Genomic DNA, 20,646 nt, shown 5'->3' on the forward strand with positions numbered 1-20,646 from the left:
ATACATATCGGTTGCTTATTGAGACTTGCAGTCACTAATTATAAGTAACATGGCATGATTACGTACAGATAAAATATAAAATGAAAATTAAGGGCTTAAATTGTACGTAATAATTACAATTTTTCTTTTGCTGAAAATGCCAGTGTTTGGTGCAGGAGGACCTCCCCGAAGGATAAAAAGACCCAAATGCCCTTCAGACAAGGTTGTGCTTGAAGAGCAAGTACTGAAGAGTGTCTCGCCTGACAGATAGCATACAGAAGACAATGGATGGCAGCATGAAAGGTATGTTTTCTGTATCTACGAAAAGAACTACACTGATTTAAGCGCAAGTGAGCGTTCACTCTCGGAAAGTTTGCTACTGTTTCTTTCGGAGCCTAGTCGATACCAATCGTTAGATCCAACCCAGTGCCAGCTCATTCTTTATCCATTCAGAAAAATTATCATTATCATTATTATTATTATTATTAATTTTTATTTTTTTCACGGAAGGCATTAATTTCTTTTCTAAAAATCTTTATTCCACTTGGACATTATTAAATCGAAAATCCTAATCCATGAAATAACTTTTTCAGTAGATATTATCATATTGAGATACCTTTGTGATGTGATAAACTAACTATAAAGGAATTTGGCTCGGAGATATGAATGGTTTTTCTTTATAGAATTCACCTACAAAACATATATTTTTTATTTTTACAAAATATAATTTGTACTTTAAAAAAGCTATACCTTTAAAAAAGATCAACCATACTTCCGAATCAAACCCCACTTACGTATCACCCACAGCCATCATTTTCATATCGAGTCGTTGTTTTATCTGGAACGTGGACTGAGCTTTTTTGAGTCTAGCTGGCGCTCTACCGTACATTTATTCCAGAACTTTGGTTTGCAAGTACTTCACTTCTAGAATTTAGCAACTATACTGCACCGTCCAGTGGCAGCCAGTGTCCCATCTCCAATTATCGTGCGGTACCGACTGGATCCGTCCTTGGATCATTTTGGATTTCCACACTTTTTAGGGTTTGGCTACTTATAACAAGAAAGAAGAGAAGAAGCTTTAAGCAATCCATCGAAACCAGAGTCAATTTTTCATAGTCGCTACAGAACAGGGTTCTTTACGGATCATACGGGGCTAGTTGCTGGTAGGATCAACTCACCAAGTGAACCCAGCTTCTAGGCTTGTAATTTCATACTTCCGTCCGAGATTTTCTATCTGCCTACTTTACCTGAAACCCTACTTAATCCCCGTCACTCTGCCCTTATTTAAACCGTTATATAAAGCTGTTCTTAGCGAACCCATTCCTATTTCTCTATTGCATTAGCAGAGGTTTGAGGTTCGTTACTGGTGGAAACATGCTCAAGTGCTTGCTCTTTCTTGTTTCACATTTGCCCGTTCTTTCTTTGAATCCTAAAACACAGCATGATGATCCAGATCATGATCTTGAATCCAGCCCAGACCAATCCACACAAGCGAATGACTCGGATCAAACCAGATGCTACCATGATATCCAACTAAACCCGATCATGATATCCAACACCTCAACTGGCCCTTCAGCTTCTTCGGTAGAAGCAGCAGGAGTTGAGTTAACCACCACCATCAATTCTCCATCATCCTCAACTTCGACTCAAACATCAACACAAGAAAACCTTGCAAATGAGAATCAGCCTCTCCATCGAATAATCGAAACACTTAGACAGCAGGAACTAAGCAGGCATGTATTAATCCTAGCAGTTCCCATGACCATCGGCTTGTTCTCTGTAGACAAAGTGGTTAACGAGACTTCAGCCCTGCGCGTGATGGCGATCGCTCTTGCTTTAGGCTTTGTGGGGATTTGGAATGGTATTTTGCTCCGAACAACTTGCAATGAAGCATCAAACATCATTGAATTGCTGGGGATAGGATTCATGTTGTTAGCATTTTTTGGATTCATTGCTTGTTTTTTACCGGAGAGTCTTACTTGGATCCCCTACCTTTGCTGGGTTCTATCACTTCTTCCATTTGTGATTGCCCTCTGCTCCACGGGGAGGGCCAGCAAAGACAGGGATTCCAACAACTGACAACCTCGTCCACACTCGTGTGATGTATGATTGGATTAGCTGTAAAATACTAAGCTAAATCAGACCTATTGTTGATTACACTTCAGTATAATATATATATTTGAAGTAAACTCTGTATTAGTTCTCTGTTGTTCATGATGCTGCAGGATTAATGTGTATTGCGTGGGGATAAGTCGGATGGCATTGAAAGATTCATTACGGCAATTTGGCATGTTTTATTATTTCTTCATGCAGTAATGTTGGTCAACAAAATTTAGTATATTTCACTGTTAGTATATATATAGTCACAATATATCGCTAATAACTCTGTTTTTAAAATTCTCCCTTTATCTTACACCGTAAATGAACCTTGTTTTCTAGAAAAAAGCAATCACATACACAATTTTTTCAATAACTTTCCTGTATAAAATCTATATGAGAGCAGTACATGAGATGAGAAGTTAATAACTAGGTATATATAAAACTCCAAAATCATTCGCACACATGCATTTTAGTTTTACATGAGAGAGAATACACATGCATCAACGTGAAAATAATAATAAAAAAAATCAGTCATTCATGTTTCTAGAATATTTTGTAAATGTTTTGAGTCAAGAACATGATGAAAATCAAGTTTTTTTAATAAAAAAATATGATTTGACTCTTTTATAATCCTCCCAGCACTAAAACTAGACTATAAGACTACGCGTCACCTGTATTATTACTTTTTAAATAAAAGATAAACAATGTATTATCCATCCTTTAATATTGAGTCATGTTTGTTTTAATGGGTCAAGCATAAATACCTTCACAGACATTTAACTTGTTTTTTTCAACCGCATTTTACACATCAATTCATTAACAAATTAATTTGAAATTTCTTTGTTAGGTAACTTTGAAATTTGAATCCATGAAATTAAAGACCTATCTTAGTTAGCGTATTTTTTGAACAATGTTATTGATTTCATTTTATTTTATTTGTTCATTGTATTTTTTATTTTATTTGATTAAATATTTTTTGATATTTTATTTCATTTTCATGGCATTGTTTTTTATAACAATAGATGATGTTTTTTTTTTCCACAGCCCTCAACAATGGTTTTGGATTACAATTAAAAAAAATCTCATATTAAAAGAAATCTTGATATAAAAATATATTGTTAATGGCTACATTTTAAAAAAAATATTTATTTTATTTGCAGTCAAGTGCAGACCAATTAATTAATAAAAAATTTATTTAATCCAATAAATTCCATGATTTAGATTATAGAGTGATGATGATCTATCCAGAATAGCATTTCATTCTAGAATTTGTTTGCATCTAAGTGAGAAGAAAGTCTGGACAGCATTGATTATTCATCTAAATAAGAGAGATATTTTGCTTTTTCCGCAATTGATTCTTTCAACTCATCTGTAGAAGAGAAGAGGATAACTAGTAGTGAGAACAAATTAAGTCTCAGTTGCTCAATTTCTTCAGAAAATTAAGTCCTGGCGTCCTCTCTCTCTCTCCTGACCACTCTCAAACTGAGAGTGACAAGCGGAGGAGTGGCAAGACGCGGCCATATGGTACTCCTTCTATAATTCTCCAGGCGGTCAAAGTCAATTTCGGAGGCTAGCTTTTAGATGGTCAAAATGCATTGTATACTGTGAAAAAAAAAATTTAATAAACAATTACCGTTTGTAAAAAAAAAAAAAAACAAACACGCAGGTTTTTTCTTGAATGTAAATGCGTATGTAGATGCGTGGGTGGCTGGATGATTTCACGAGCATGGTTAATTTTTTTTTTTTTTAACATGTGATGCAAATGTTTTTAAATAAACAAGAAGAATTTTAAATTCAGATTATTAATTTAATTGAGTTTAATAAACTTAATTAATTTAATAACATAATTAAAAAAATTCAGGTTGTTAACTTAATATTGTTTAAAAAGCACAAAAGACAATCAATTCGGTCTCTTCATACTTCCGTCCGAGATTTTATATCTGCCTAATTGACCTGAAAGTCTACTTAATCCCCATCACTCTGCTTTCATTTAAACCGTTATATCAAGCTGTTCTTGGCGACCCCATTCCTATTTCTCTATTGCATTAGCAGAGGTTTGAGGTTCGTTACTGGTGGAAACATGCTCAAGTGCTTGCTCTTTCTTGTTTCACATTTGCCCGTTCTTTCTTTGAATCCTAAAACACAGCATGATGATCCAGATCATGATCTTGAATCCAGCCCAGACCAATCCACACAAGCGAATGACTCGGATCAATCCAGCTGCTGCCATGATAACCAACAAAACTCGATCATGACATCCAGCACCTCAACTGGCCCTTCAGCTTCTTCGGTAGAAACAGCAGGAGTTGAGTTAACCACTACCATCAATTCTCCATCATCCTCAACTTTGACTCAAACATCAACACAAGAAAACCTCGCAAGTGAGAATCAGCCTGTCCATCGAATAATCGAAACACTTAGACAGCAGGAACTAGGCAGGCATGTATTAATCCTAGCAGTTCCCATGACCATCGGCTTGTTCTCTGTAGACAAAGTGGTTAACGAGACTTCAGCCCTGCGCGTGATGGCGATCGCTCTTGCTTTAGGCTTTGTGGGGATTTGGAATGGTATTTTGCTCCGAACAACTTGCAATGAAGCATCAAACATCATTGAATTGCTGGGGATAGGATTCATGTTGTTAGCATTTTTTGGATTCATTGCTTGTTTTTTACCGGAGAGTCTTACTTGGATCCCCTACCTTTGCTGGGTTCTATCACTTCTTCCATTTGTGATTGCCCTCTGCTCCACGGGGAGGGCCAGCAGAGACAGGGATTCCAACAACTGACAACCTCGTCCACATTCATGTGATGTATGATTGGATTAGCTGAAAATACTAAGCTAAATCAAACCTATTGTTGATTACACTTCAGTATAATATATATATTTGAAGTAAACTCTGTATTAGTTTTCTGTTGTTCATGATGCTGCAGGATTAATGTGTATTGGGTGGGGATAATTCGGATGGCATCGAAAGATTCATTACGGCAATTTGTCATGTTTTTTTTTTATTATTAATGTGGGTGTTCAGTCTAGCTTGCGCACACTACGACTAATCCCACGGCCCACTGAATATCTTGCAAGTCCAATGAGCAGGTAAGGCACCGCGGGGTGACAGGCATACCACACAGAGAGGACCCAGTAGAGATACGAAGGAAACAACCCTCCAGCCCCACTCCTACTAGGACTCGAACCGAAATTCGAAGGAAGGAGAGCTGCCCCAACAACCACGGAGCCACAACCTGATAGGTCTTTGTCATGTTTTATTATTTCTTCATGCAGTAATATTGGTTAACAAAATCTAGTATATTACACTGTAAATAAATTTTATTTTCTAGAAGAAAACAATCATATACACAACTTCTTCAATAACTTTCCTATATAAAATCTATATAAAAGTAATGCATAAGATGAGAAGTTAACAACTAGATATATATGAAACTCCAAAATTATACGTAAATATATGTTTTAGTTTTACATGAGAGAGTACATATGCATTAACATGGAAATAAAAAAAAATAATCAAGCTTTCATGTTTCTAGAATATTTTGTAAATGTTTTGAGTCAAAAACATGATGAAAATCAAGTTTTTTTAATAAAAAAATATGATTTGACTTTTTGATAACCCTCCGGTCACTAAAACTAGATTATAAGACTATGCGTTACTTGTATTATTACTTTTTAAATAAAAGATAAAGAATGTATTATTTATCCTTTAATATTTTATTTATCCTTTAATATTGAATCATATTTATTTTAATGGGTCAAGTATAAATACCCTCGAAGATATCTAACTTGTTTTTTTCAATTGCATTTTACATATTAATTCATTAACAAATTAATTTGAAATTTCTTTGTTAGGTAACTTTGAAATTTGAATCCATGAAATTAAAGACTTATCTTAGTAAGTGCTTTTTTTGAACAATGTTATTGATTTTATTTTATTTTATTTTTTCATTTTATTTTTTATTTTATTTGATTAAATATTTTTTGTTATTTTATTTTATTTTCATGGCATTATTTTTTATAACAATAGATGATGTTTTTTTTTTTTCCACAGCCCTCAACAATGGTTTTGGATTACAATTAAAAAAATCTCATATTAAAAGAAATCTTGATATAAAAATATATTATTAATGGCTACATTTAAAAAAATATATATATTATTTGCAGTCAAGTGCAGATCAATTAATTAATAAAAAATTTATTTAATCTAATAAAATCCATGATTTAGATCATAAAGTGATGATGATCGATCCAAAATAGCATTTCATTCTAGAATTTGTTTGCATCTAAGTGAGAAGAAAGTCTGGACTGCATTGATTATTCATCTAAATAAGAGAGATATTTTGCTTTTTCCGCAATTGATTCTTTCAACTCATCTGTAGAAGAGAAGAGGATAACTAGTAGTGAGAACAAATTAAGGCTCAATTTCTTCAGAAAACTAATATTATTTTAAAGATACTTTGCACGTCCCATGCCCATCTGGAATCATCGCTTCAGTTGTCTAATTTGTAGCTGGATTGAAGCAGGTGACCAGGGAATAACCTCTTTACCACAGATGCACTCGCCGTCAATGCACTTGTAGGGGAACCCCTGACACACCGAGCTGCAGTCAATCATCCGAGGACAGCGAGCTGGTGCCCTTGCATCTGCTCCTGGCATCTTCAACAACGTACCTGCTCATTTTATTATGTATATGCAGTCAGTGCTTGCCATGTAAAAAACAACAAGAAGAATGAAGTAATAATACTCGAGCATGTGAACCAAGTGGCTAACCAGTTGTGATGAGAAAGAAGATGACCGAGAGACTCAATTTCATCGAGGTATTTTCCATTGTCCGTGCAGAGGAATTGCATCATGGTGGAACTAATTTATAGCAGAGTGAACATCCTCCTTTGCGTATTCCTGTAGATAAATTTCCTTGTTTGGCCTGAAACGGTGGCCTCAATTAGGTATACAATGTAAGGTAATGTTAATTTTCCCGTTTCTGGATGAGATATTAAATCTATAAATGGATTGTTGGATATTCATGTAAATTTCGGATTTCATCAGATTTGTTGCCTTGGCTGTGAAATCACATTGATATTCGTAGGACCTGCCTAATATATTAAGGTTTAGCTTTGCTAGATAATACACACACACACTCTAAACTTATATGTTCAGATTGATTGATTCCTTGAAAAATTCTTTGGATGATTCCCACATGAAAAGGATGAAAAATTCTTGACCCTTAATAATATTCCTTAAGCGAGCTTACTCATTTGTCTGGTAGATTGAGATATCATAGTCTATCTTCTCTAGATTTATACGTGATACACTTTTCTTAAAGAGACTGTTTTCTCGATAACAGTATCAGCGATCTCGAGGAATGGTCATTGTCTCTTGAAAAACCTTATTTCAATTATTAATAAATTGATCAACACATTCTAAGCAACCAGGAACCGCGTAAACATTTCCCCAGGGAACAGTTATGGGAACAACTTCACGCAGTCCTTGTCATGTTTACAATCTGCAGCTAAGATGTCTGCATTAATTCTCTCCACCATAGAGTCGCAACGGCAGTTGTTGTTAACACAACGGGCAGTGCCGTGTGCACACTCGATAGCTTTACAGTCTGAGTCACTTTTACACGGCAAAAATACGGATCCATCAGCTCTTGATACCGCTGAAAATGACATGACTGCAAATATATAAACTGTTGCATTAGCCGCAGTCTTAATATATATGTAACAAACTGTATTTGGTCTTGATGATGCCTAAAGAATCTCACTTGATGAAGAAAGCCTTCTCCATTTTTTAATTTTTCCCTTGTTGGAAACCAGATGATTACAAAGACTAACGAGAAAAAATATAGTTTTATGGATAAAGAAATTTGTGGAGCTTATAATAAGCTTTAATACTCGGAATATTTTGGTATATGAGTTGCAAGTCAAGCAGATAGCAAAAGGAAAAATGGCGAGTTCAAAACCACCAAGGAGCACAGGTCCGTACATTTATACAGCATGCAGATTAATCTAATAAAATGTGGCATAGGCATCATATGTATCCTTCAAATACCTAGTTTTCACTACCCCGATAATATTACATCCGTCCTGGAGAAATTATATAATTCACCGAACATTCTAACTCGGACCTAAGTTCCATCATCCCGAACAATCTTGAAGTATCCATGTATATTTTTATTATTATTATAATGAAGATGTTAAAAAACCATCTTAATACAGAGACTTAATATAAATTATTGAGTGAGGCTATAAAAATTATTTGATTTATTAACTCACAGTTATAAAAATGTAAAATAATATATAAGATTTAGAATGATTTGATATTAGAGAGTTTATCGAGTAATTACAAAAATATAAAATAATATAAAAGATCGAGAATAGTCAGCAGCTACGAGACTTCAGTTTTTTTTAATAGAATTTGAATTCAATTATATTATCCATTGTGGTATTAGAGTCTAAAAAAACCCAAGGACTCAGCAAAGATCTTGAAGAATCCCTTGATCATATCTTATAATTATAAGAAATTAAGAATATAAAACACTATAAAAGATTAAAGATCCTTCTCTTGTTTTAAAATAAAGAAAAATTGAAAATTATTCCCTCACTTTTCCCAATGAGTTTTTGTTATAAAATGTACCTTTTCTGACGGAAAAAAAATAGTGTTTAAAACAAATACCTGTCAAGACAAGGCATTTTTGTGACAAAGGTTACGTCTTAAAAACATATTATAGTGACGAAAGCGAGTGGTAGAATGAAGCTTTCATGACAAAAATTCATCGGAAAAGCTTACAATGATATTTCGCCATGAAATATATAAGCGGAGGCTGGCATCGGAGATGGCCTCGCTGTTTCAAAACGAATTGTTGTCTGATAAAGTAGTCAGCTTTCCCGACAATATCTTTAATTTCATCGGGAAACCTTTTATGGCAGCTACCTAGCTTGATTAAAACTTTTCCTGACATATTTTCATCAGAAAAAGTTCTCTGCGAAAAGCAGTGGTTTTCCCGAAGAAAAATCCCATCAACAACCACCGTCAATTGTAGTAGATAAAGAATCATGCATTTGTAATATAAAAGAAAAAGACTAATCGTTCTCAAGAAATAAAGGAAGAAGAAGTTACCAGCTGCGAAAACGAGCACGACTAAGAAGGCCAACTTAATGGAAGACTTGCCCATATCTTCTGGTTTGGTTAATTCTTAGAGAGATATATGTGTTTGATATATGAGTGTGTTCACCTTGTTTAATTTTGATGGGAGTCTGAAACCTTAATAGTTTTCAGGCTTATTATATAGATGAACTCGCCCATAGTTGACTCCAGGTTTTAACGCGAGGTCAACCAAACCCTGCTCAGTTTATGGAAATATAATCGAAGGGTTATCCATTTTGCGTTTCATATTTATTTGAACTTCCAAAAATGGGATTGAAGTAATTCCACCAGAGAGGATTAGAATACCAAGAAAGGTATACAGCATGCATGTACTGCCCTGATCGTAAATCATTCCATTAAAATATTGGCAAATTAAGAGAGATGGAATTAGAAATGAATCCAATCTATTTTGGTTATTGGTCCAAACCTATAAAATGGATATGCATTGAAATATCGCCAAATATATTTTGACAATAATTGGCGAGGGTCGAAATCAATGATGAGACTTAACTCACAACCAAACTCTACCCTCTCATGTTTCCTAAAGGAAATGAAGATGAAGAACCCAAAAGCCCAGATGGATGGGTGAAGAAAATGGGGTGAAAAAACAAGCAGAAATACTGACAATAGCTACAGTCTAGACCGCTTTCCACTTGGGAACTCCACGAATAATTATTTGTTGGAACCAAGAAAATATGAGCATTTAACAAAGAGATTCGAGAGTTTTGAAAGAGATGAAGGGTGATTGAAGGAGGTGGAGATATGTTTGTATTTGCGGCCTTTTTAAAAAAAAAATCATTCTTTTTTGTATTTTTAGATCTGATATAAGAAAATAAATTTTAAAAAATAAAAAAACAATTATTTTATAACAAAGAAATAAAAAACAAGAACACGATCACGCCTTTTGATTGTCGGATTCAAAATAATTTGCTTCCATGTGCTTTTATTTAGGTGATGGACAGCCAATGGTGGGAATAGGACATTTTGGTCATCTCAGACTCGAAAGGCCGTGTCGATAGAGAGTTTGGATGCGTGTCTACATCACCTCGCTGATCTATTGTGGAAATTTAGGTACAATAAAATACAAATTAAGATGTTTATCTTATCCATCCACCGTCAGGATGTGCTTGGAAATCGCGAAATGCCTGCTGATGGTCGTGGCTCGCAGATGGCAATGGATGGATGAGGTAACCCTCATGCTGCGTTGAGCTAGACTCCTTGTCTGTGGTTTTGGGCCCCATTGAGGAAACTAGCCTTGATGTAGCTATGTGGAAACAAGACTCCATGTCTGTTGAGACAAGTGACAAAACTGTACACAATGATATCAAATCGCCACCAGGTAAAGATATTCTTATGACGATTACATTCAAATATTATCAGAAGTCACCACTAGTTACTCCCTATACATTTTGATGGTACAATTTTACATCCAAAAATTGCAAAATATTCGCCAGAACCGAGAGATTTTTACAATGTCAGAATGTGTTAAGAGTAGTTCTCAAGACTGCAGTTCCACGAGGAGCCATCTTACAAGCCTGAGTGACAGATGCTATTTTGCTAATTTTCAGCATATACGTGTATCATGAAGGGAATTCCCAGTTCGAAAAAAATAATTTTAGAATCTAGATCACGGAACAAATGATATCCACACAATGTTTCTTCCCTTAATTTTGTCGTCCTTTTAGTCTGATGGTGAATAAATGGTCAATTAACAGAGTGCAGTAAAAACCAGGAGATTGATGGTAAACAGCGAGTGGAAAAGCAAAAGGTTTTACTGGTCCCAAATAAAAACGCAGAATGATTCTGCAATCTACCAAATTAAACATAGTTGCTAGGAAATGCCAAATCCTCAAAATCAGAAAGAAACTGTCGATCGGTTTACCTTGTATAAGAAGAGTAGGGAAATAACTGTGCAGGCATACAGACACCCACAGAAGAGCAGATCCAATCTCTCCAATTATCAGATCTCACTATTCTGTTTTTATTACATATCAAAATCAACCATGAACACGTAGCATATTCTGTTGTCCACTTTCGCGAAAAAAAGCCTGGTAAATTATGGGATCTTCAAGCACAACGACTCATCATAGAACAAATCACACATTGACATAGAATTGTTGGAGCAAGGAATGAGTATTTAGTCATTAAGGCAGAATGTATTCTTCAAAGTTCATGCTCAACCGATCATGTGAAAAAGACCAGTCAAGATGCAATGAATCACAAAGAAATTGTTATGGCACCATGCTCGTACAGCCTGAAACATATATGCATCCCAGGCTATGAATTTTGGTGCCTGCATTATTGACATCCTTCATTGGCAAGTAAAAGATGAGATTGGAAAAACATTCTCAATAGACCTTCCTCCCTTGAGGTACAATTAGAAAAACTGCTTCTCCACACATTCAAAAAAGACATGATGATGAACATAATAATAAAAAAAACATGACCACAAAAGCACATTAAACACCACGCAAACAAAGCCAATTATAGAAACATACAGTGGCAATCCTAGTAACGAAAGTACAACATTAACAATTGGATCCTAGACCAAATCACGCAGATGTGGAAAAAACAATCTGGACTCTAGAGCAATCATATCCTCAGAACACCAAAGCATTTCTTTGTGGAATGGGAGTTATTAAACAGAACGAATTACCATCAAAATAAAATGGAGTATTTTTTTGATAAATAAAAATAAAACTCCGCTGCTTAACTGATTGCATACAAAACCTTGCAATTAGGCATAAAGGCACATTCAACAGCCTAAGGCAACAAGTTCATTTCACCTAACAGTATACACATCACTACAGTGCAGTAAAGCGATCAGAGAACTTTGAAGACCAGTGTGATATAAAATTCCACATCAGATTCAGCCATGTTAATCTCATCATTTTGCTTTTGCACACCAACCCTTCAAAAATCCAAAAACAATAACAAAAACAACAAAGAACGATAGAAAAAAGAAAATCGAAAGAACATCTGCTTGGTAAAAACTAGATGTACAAAACCCATCTGCTAAATTCTTTAAGACCCAATAAACATAGGCAAAAAATAAAATAAAAACCGGGCCAATCCCCCCAAGAAATAAGAGCACAAGAAAAACACAAAACCATCAGCAAAAACGAAGCAGCGAGCAAAGCGATCAGAGAACTTCGAAGACCATTAACAAAATGTGATTCCACATAAATAAATTCGGATCAAAAGAGCTCATCATTTTTGCTTTGCCTGCTAAAAATATCGTATGTTTTTGGACAAAACAGACTCCAATGCCAGATTTATAAAAGCTCAAATAAAGCTGCACAAAGGGAGAGTTTTATTTTAGCCCAAAGTTTGGATTTTGCACCTCTAATACCCATTTTCTCGTTAATTCCTTGAAAGTCTAAGACTTGAACAAACAAGGGGCTATCTGGTGCATCTCCGAACCTGAAAATAGATAAATTATAGCCTCCTTCGGAATAGTTCTCTTTTTTTTCCGTTCTTTCTTTTGGGTGGTGGCTGCAAACTGCAATGATGGATTTTGAGAGAGTTTTATAGTGTTAAATTGGGGAAGTAGGGCTTCGGTGGATGGTTAACACTACATTCCGTCCCTCCACGATTGACATATTTTAAATATGGCCTCTCTAATATTTTTCTTATTTAGATGGTTCTGCTACTCCATGTTGTGATCTCTCCAACCGATTTCCATCCAACTTCATGCTAGTTCTTAACACATGGCCCAGTGTGAGCTAAACAAGCATCCATGTTTTTCTTTTACATGTTAAGAATTAATATAAAACTGCATGGAAAGACATTAAAAATGTTTCTAGAGTGAAGGATAAAGTAAATAACATAACGAAGGGTTACAATAGGAGAACACCAAGCTTTCAGGGACCAAATACATAATTAATCCATTGTCAAAAGAGAAAAATAACCCAAGCTTAGTCAATCGCACGACGTCGTTTTCGAGGAATTGAGTCGTGATGCCACGTAAACGGATTTTTCCAATAATTTTTGGCTTGTTTGTGTTTAATGTCCTTCCAGCAGGTTGTTTCATAACACACACACACACACAAAGAAGTGTTAGACCAGCGACTGACAAAAAACGAGGAAAAACAAATCTAATTTTATGTGCATAGCATTCAACACAATCAAATCCACTCGGAGAAAAGCCATTCCAATCAATCCTGCTATACAACAACAGCTTCTTTCACCACGAAAAATAGTAGCCCTCAGATGTAATCAAGTAGGAAATCTCTCTTATGTAACAAATATAGTACTACCACTGCAGTAACTGCAACAAGAATTGTTTTCACATTTAGCTGTTCTGCAGCCTGTTTTGTCCTCCCTCCTACAATCTCTGAAACACCGTATCAACTGTGGGATGGGAAATCCCCACTTCATTCTGATGCTGTGGTGCATGCTTTAACCAGCTGATTTATAAACAAAAAATGAATCACGTTTTGAGCAAAAACTCTACATTAACCGAAGAGATGATAAGAGTGAAAATCTTTCAATATCAGAAGAAAATTTCTGTATGTATCATCATGTTCACAGGGAAGCCAAATAGGATGAGCATCAACTGAATAATCAAAGATATGGTGAGCATTTTGCAGAAAATGGTGGATTAATGCCCAATCAAGGTCATCAATACATACCTTCAAGTGCAACAAAGAGCCCCAAGTGCTGCATCAATAATTAGACTTTCAAAAAGGAGGAATTTTTTTTTCAAAATATGGAGAAGGAATTCATATCAGAAGTAAGAACATTTTCAACTTCACCGTCTCTAAATAAGAACTTCAAAATTAGTTAAATGTCCCCTCTCCTCCATCCTAACATTTTGTCAATAAAACCAGAAGAAGTGAATAGCTTCAAACTTAGATGAAGTAAATCGGCGCTAAGAACTAGAAGACCTGTGTCTGGGATAACTGAAAACACACATTCAGAAAAGCATAGATTGACATAACTTAAAAGAAGAATCTTACTATCAAGAACCGAGGCAAAAAATCTTACCAGTCTTGAGACTTTCACTCAAAGGCATTGCTTCCTCGACAAGTTTTTCACAAGTCTCACTCAATGAATCATTCTTGGAAGAAACCAACTTGCAACCACCACCATGTCCATTGTCGAACATGGTTAATGAAGCACCTCTTAACTTAGCAGCCAGTATTTCATTCTCCCTTGTTAGAGAAAATAGCTGCAAAAAATATCATAGCCAAAGAACTTGAGATGGATATACTAGTCCTGTAAGTATTTTATAATTGATCATCGAAGATTATGCATTCTTTCTAAAAGTGGTCAAGTAACTGAACAAAAGAAGTCCCGTAAAGAAAGATGAAGCATTTTGATGGTAGTGTCATGGAAACCTATTTTAGGGCTATGGGAGAGAAAGGAAACATGTGGTAAATACGAAACATATTTAATACCTGATTCTGGATACGTTCCCTCTCTCTGGTTAGCTGCATGACTGTATCCATGATAAGCTCAGTCCTTACAATAATTTCTTTTGCTTTTGCAGCTTTTGATTCGTTAGCTTCATCCAGACACATCTCCAAGGCATTCACTCTAGACCTTAAGAAACTGATCTCTTTATTAAGTTCCATGTTAGACTCGGATAATACAATGCATTGCTCCTCTACACCATCAGTCTTACTCTCAGCTTTCGATACCTTCGATTTCAGGTCATCAATTAATGTTTCCATATCCCAAATTGCAGTGTATAACATGTTTTGTTGCTCTTGACTTGCTTCAGACGACGCTTTTGCATGCTGTAGTTGGATTTCTGACTCCCTCAATTGCTTCTCAAGCACAGTCACTTTCTTTGTGCTACTATCTCTACTGCCTTTAAGAAAATTAATCTCCTCCACAAGTTCCACATTCGTATCTGTTAGTTGTGTGACCTTTGTCTCTGCATTCTCAGCCCTCGTTTCTGCTTCATAGATGCTTTCTTTCAGAGACTCGACCAAATTTTCCATTTCACTTAGGTGCTCTTGACTTTCTGCATTTAAAGCATTTGAATTCTGCAGTCGTAACTCTGATTTTTTCAGCTGTTCTTCAAGTGATTTCACCTTTTCCGTCAAAATGGGCACTTGAGAACTTCTGGCAATGTGTTCTGCAATGCTGCTCTCAAGCTTCTTAATAACAGTATCTTTTGCATCCAGCTGTTTTATACAATCTTGCAGTTTAGAACTCAACTCATCTTCTCGTTGGATTGAGCCGTTCAAAGTGAATTGAAAAATCTGAAGTCGACCAACCATTTCTTTGGAAATCCCCATGAGCACTTCAGAAGCATTTTCTGCCTCTAAAAATCTTCCCCAAACAACTTCTGCTGCTTCCTCCATGCAAAAAGACACCTGTTCTGTATAGTGCAGCTTCAATTTCAGATGTTCTTCATTTTGTTCTAGTGCAGAAATTTTCTTCTGCATGTCCATTTCTCTTTTAAGAGACTTTTCCAACATCCTCAGGACATTTCTTTGTTTTTCAGTTGTCTGCCTTTTTGAACTCGCATCCATATTTGAAATCTGCCCACTGGCTGGTAACTCGGTGGCCTTATCACCTTTCCCTGTCAATAAACATATGTCAGACAGGTGATTATTAATGACAGCAAGATTTCTCATGTATTTGTATTGAAAAGCAAACCATGTAACTTACAGTTCTCAAGTATGAAAGCTGAAAAGGCCATTGGCAATTTTGCTGACTGTGCCTTCACCTCTAAGACATGCTCTCGAAACTTCATCAAAGATTCTTCTGAATTATGCAATTTCTTCTCCATCACAGTGAATAGATCTGTTGAGTGTCTGCAAGAAGATATTTTATGACGGGCATCAACAATCTCTGATTGGATATTTTCCATGAAATTCTCCACCTCTCTTACCTCGGAATCTAAAATCCCAGTGAGAAGATCAAACGCCAATGCCTTCTCAATGGCTATTGCCAGGATATAGCTATTTTCTGTGGCCATTCTTGCCTCAAGATTATTATCTTGCGCCAATAGATGCACTAAAAGTACATGCAAATTTACCAACTTCTCAGAAGAGTATGCCAGGTCCCAGTCTACTCTGGTTAAAACTTCTGTGGTACTTTCAACCTCTTGCATTCCTTCTCTACTGGATGAGTTTCTTTCAAGCATATAAACTTTGCTGGATTCTGGGTTGCTACTGTAAGCATCCTCAATGGCATAGTTCGCCATTCCTACCACTCAATTCCACAACCTGGTAAAGGAAGGAGATAAGCAAGACTTTGTAAGCTTTCCATTGGATCTTTCATGAATTCCCACTAATTACCATACGAGTGGGAGAAAGGTAAAGTGAAGTCGACGAAAGCAAAAATTAACAGGGTTATCCTCCAAGTAAATATTGCAGTCAGTATTAGCATAGATAACTTCTTATTCCATCCAAATAGTAAGCAATAGACACAATGTTTTGACAAACAGAATACAAGCACCACATCACTTACAGTCTGGTATCAATAAAGATCAAAAAGAAATCTGATCACGTACTATCTGGTTTGCCAATGGAAGCATTGCAACCACTTGACCTTGGAGGTTGTTTCCCTCATTACCGAAGAAAATCCAAATCACATCAAAAGTCATGCTAGAAGGTTAATTAGTAACATGGTAAGGCTTTCAGGTCTCCACCTAATTCTTCTCAACAAGATCTGAATTCTTCTACAACATTGCCAGGTCACATGTTGAACTTCTATCTACAACCACTGATACTTTTTACATAGAAAACACATTTGTTTGTAAATATTCCTCTAGATTTTTTGTTCAATTCAGTGTCTCCAATAAGAAAACAACTCTCAACAACGAACCACAAAGTATTCAATATAAATGATAAGTACTTAGCTAGCTACTCACAAAACTCACTCCTGCATCTCATGTTCTTAGCAGAGCTAACACACTGTCTCAACCCTTTGGAGCACAATCACAAATTCAGATTATGAAAAAAAACGTTGAAAACATTCCCAGCATCCCAATTATCGGCAACCCCGCCTCAGCCCCCTCGGATACAATAATGGAAAACCTGCTAATTTTCACTTTTACAAGACTCCAACGGACAAGCAGATGTTTTGTATTTTTATTTTCTGTCAACCTTTTAGTTCCCATTGAAATCTTGACTGTTCTAAATATAGTTTTACCAAGTCAACCTCTTGAAACATGATATTGATCAGATGAATATGAACTCCAATAATGAACCCCCTTTATTACCAGAGCACCAGTAACCAGCTACCATCATTGAGCCATGTCTATCTCTTAAAGACAAAAGACCGATCTCACAATTCTTGTCACCCCAGCAGCTCATAAAAGCATAAGAATCTAGTGTATCAAACCCCAACAATTTAAAGCGTTGTATTAAAGACTACAACATAGAAGATTCAGATTTCATTAACAACCCAATAACCTACATATAAAACTGAGCTAAAAGAACAGGAAAAAAAAAGTACCTTTGAGAGAGAAATCTTGATGGAGTTTGAGGAGGATCCAGGCCAAGAACAGAAAGTTTCTTGTGTCTGTCTGCCTTTACCTCTGCTACCACTACCCTCTCGTTTCATAAACCGTTGGTATTCCTGGGATCTGTGTGGCTGGTGATTAAGTCTAGAATGAGCCGTGATGAACTGGTTAGTCAACGTCTATACAAACCGTTGATTGGGACTGGTTTAAGACAGGCTCCCCCTTCCGGCGTACGTTAGATGAAACGAACAACACTACAATCTAGTTGAATTATTGTGTTCAGACCACAGCAATATTAAAAGGACTTCAGCTCCTGACAAAGCATGTATACACATACAAAATACGTTCTAGCTGGCCTAACTAATTGACAGAGGAAAAGGATAAAAGCAGAAATGAAAATTGGAGTGGAGTACTCTACTCGATGTGAGAGAAGGTATCCTTCCTCTTTTTTATCTGTTTTTTCCCCGTGGGGTGGGGTTGAAAGAGGTAATATGTTTTATGAATTTTGGGTGGTCGTGATTGAATACCATTAATTCCATGATTTCTTCATTATTGTGAAGAACCATGGCCACTTTCCCTTCATTTTTCTCAATTTGGTTTGAATTTGGATGGAATGTGTTGCTGAATTAATACATTTTAGGAATCGATAACTACGTTAATTACCTTTGATGCTCCAAAGACTAAAATGTCTCCACGATCCGAGAGACAATGGATGGGGTAGCGTAAAACACTTTCAGCTTTGCTTATTGCATGATTGTTGCATGTTCACTAAGTTAAGTACTCTTTAGTTTAAAGTAAAAGTTGTTTTAATTTTTTTTTAAAAAAAAATATTAAAATAATATTTTTTTTATTTTTTAAAAAATATTTTTGATATTAACATGTCAAAACAATTTAAAAATATAAAAAATAATTTAAAACTAAAAAAATTAAAAAATATCAAAAATACAATTAAACCATAATGCCAAATGGAATATTAATGGCTAGCATTTGAGAATCGAGATTACCTAATATCAAATCCTCTTATAAATGAGCTGGAAAGATACGAAGGAAGAATAATGTTTTGATCTTGTGCAAGTTTTTTCCTGGATTCATCTTCGGGGAGAATTTCAATCACGGCAAGTAATATTTGCATATGTTTATTAAAAAAAAAAAGAAATTTAAATTGTGGATCCATAAAAAATCTTGCATTAAAAAAAAATCCGATAAAATTAATGGATTAACTTCTTTTTTTACTTTGAGAGTAAGGAAATATTGATGGATTAAGATTATCTCGATTTTAATGTTTTAACTTTAAAAATTGAGCAAACTTTTTTTTGCCTATGATCCCGAACTCTTGAGAGGCTAAATGGATTTATACTGACTGAAAAATTAACTACATTTGATTTTAAGAGACAACGGCCACAGTTGATATCTTGAAACAAGTTGCAAATAACTCGGTGGAATGGACGTCATTCCGTACTCGGGACGATGAGATTTTGGTTTATTCGGTGCCTTGAGCTGTGGATATGGCAATTCGGTCACCGCTGGGCCAATGCATTCGTTACCGAGCATGGGCTTTGTGAGGACTCTCTTCCCTTTTTTTGAATCTTCGATACCTTGTATCGTCAAGAATCAACAATCAAGCGTCTCCTGTCATGACGAAGTTTGCTATATAAAAAAAAAAAAGGAGTGAAAAAATGAAAAAGCAATGTGATGGTACAAAGGACTTGAATTACTGTGAATCTTCAAGCTCATGGCTAAGCTAGCTGTACTGGACTTGATTGCACAAGTCCTTCGTAGCCGTGCGTCCTTCGTAGCCGTGAAGATCATAACTCGGGGTTAAGCTCAAGTTGGGTTATTGCACCCAAAATGGAGCCACAGGGGAGAAAGATTATATGTCATGACAACCCAAGTTCAGAGCCAGGATTCTTTTCACTCTCTCGATTATACTCTATTTTACGCAAAATTAAAAAGATAATATAAATTTAAGGTAAAGTCAGATTTATGGGCTCTATTTCTTCCGGCTATATTTAATATATCACTTGTTGTTTTTCAGGTAAAGGTTTTTTTTTCTTTTTAATGAAGAGGTTGTTTGAAAGTTTAGTGTTGCTTGTTTAATAAAATGTTTTTTGTTTAGAAATATATTAAAATAATTTTTTATATAATTTATTTTTTACATCAACACATTAAATTGATATAAAAACACTAAAAAAATAATTTTAAATAAAAATAAATTTTAAATTTTGATGAAAATTATATTGAAACTCAGCATCAAACACCTCTGGACTCAAAACAAAAATATAAAAAAATTGAAAGATAAAAAATAATAAAAAGATGAAGTTATGTTTGATAATGAGATATCAAAATGTAAAAAAGATTGTTTTATCCTTGTAAGCATTACCATCGAATTTGCAATAAATTATTAAGCTATCTATTATTTTTATTTTTAACATGAATTTAGGAAAAATATTATTTATCCGATAACTTGCAATCCTATTTGGTTCTTTTTTTTTTTGTTAATACAAGCGAAGAAAAGATTATAATTTACTTTAGGTGGTTAATTTTCACTTAATCTGATGGTAAAGAAGATCTGAGAATACAGATGTGTAAGAAAGGAAGATTAAAAAAAAGCTATATGTCAAAAAAAAAAGGTGCTTACTTCAGTGGATTGATATTTATGATACCATTTTGCAACATTTGAAGCCTTGCGTGCAGTGGGACTGTTGTCTCCGAATGTGCGAAGGCAAGTGAATTCTAAAGGGCAGGAAGACTGTGAAGGTAGATGAGGTCCTTTGTACTGTATATTATTTTGTTGATTGAGAGTTAAATGCTGATCATGGCATGTAGAGGCGAATTGAAGTCTCATTTTTCAACGAAATAAAAAATAATAATTAAAGAAAGCAGGGCTAGAACCACCTTCAAATCCATTTAAAATACTGACTGTAATCCAGACACAGCCCAGAAATAAATAAATAACTAATAAAAAAATAATTCCTCCTTGTAAAACC

At 35.2% G+C, this 20,646-nt stretch overlaps 2 protein-coding genes and 1 long non-coding RNA gene across 4 annotated transcripts; 1 reads left to right on the plus strand and 2 right to left on the minus strand.

The window, feature by feature from the left end:
• The first annotated feature begins 190 nt into the window (after nucleotides 1-190).
• LOC105119170 (uncharacterized) lies at nucleotides 191-2,058 on the plus strand. Its single transcript, XM_011017291.1, has 2 exons — nucleotides 191-282; nucleotides 1,433-2,058. Exons 1-2 carry the CDS (start codon nucleotides 264-266, stop codon nucleotides 2,056-2,058), a joined length of 645 nt encoding a protein of 214 aa, XP_011015593.1. The 5' UTR covers nucleotides 191-263.
• Nucleotides 2,059-6,405: 4,347 nt separating this feature from the next.
• On the minus strand, nucleotides 6,406-7,542 carry LOC105114357 (uncharacterized). The gene is made up of 2 exons (XR_840115.1): nucleotides 6,856-7,542; nucleotides 6,406-6,755 (listed from the first exon to the last, which is right to left on the minus strand). It is a non-coding gene; the product is annotated as an uncharacterized LOC105114357 (long non-coding RNA).
• A 5,761-nt stretch (nucleotides 7,543-13,303) lies between these two features.
• WIT2 (WPP domain-interacting protein 2) lies at nucleotides 13,304-18,093 on the minus strand. Of its 2 annotated transcripts, XR_840119.1 has the most exons (6): nucleotides 17,653-18,093; nucleotides 15,859-16,418; nucleotides 14,634-15,769; nucleotides 14,221-14,404; nucleotides 13,542-13,640; nucleotides 13,304-13,464 (listed from the first exon to the last, which is right to left on the minus strand). XR_840119.1 is itself a non-coding variant. In XM_011010888.1 (5 exons), the coding sequence occupies exons 2-5, from the start codon at nucleotides 16,394-16,396 to the stop codon at nucleotides 13,633-13,635; spliced, it is 1,866 nt and encodes a 621-aa protein (XP_011009190.1). In that variant the 5' UTR covers nucleotides 16,397-16,418; nucleotides 17,653-18,093; the 3' UTR covers nucleotides 13,304-13,632. The 2 variants fall into 2 exon arrangements, 1 of the variants encoding a protein (XP_011009190.1); XM_011010888.1 differs by having other exon boundaries at nucleotides 13,304-13,640.
• Nucleotides 18,094-20,646: the final 2,553 nt, after the last annotated feature.

This window comes from Populus euphratica, unplaced genomic scaffold (assembly GCF_000495115.2).
Source record: "Populus euphratica unplaced genomic scaffold, PopEup_1.0 scaffold5.1, whole genome shotgun sequence".
NCBI classification, from domain to species: domain Eukaryota; kingdom Viridiplantae; phylum Streptophyta; class Magnoliopsida; order Malpighiales; family Salicaceae; genus Populus; species Populus euphratica.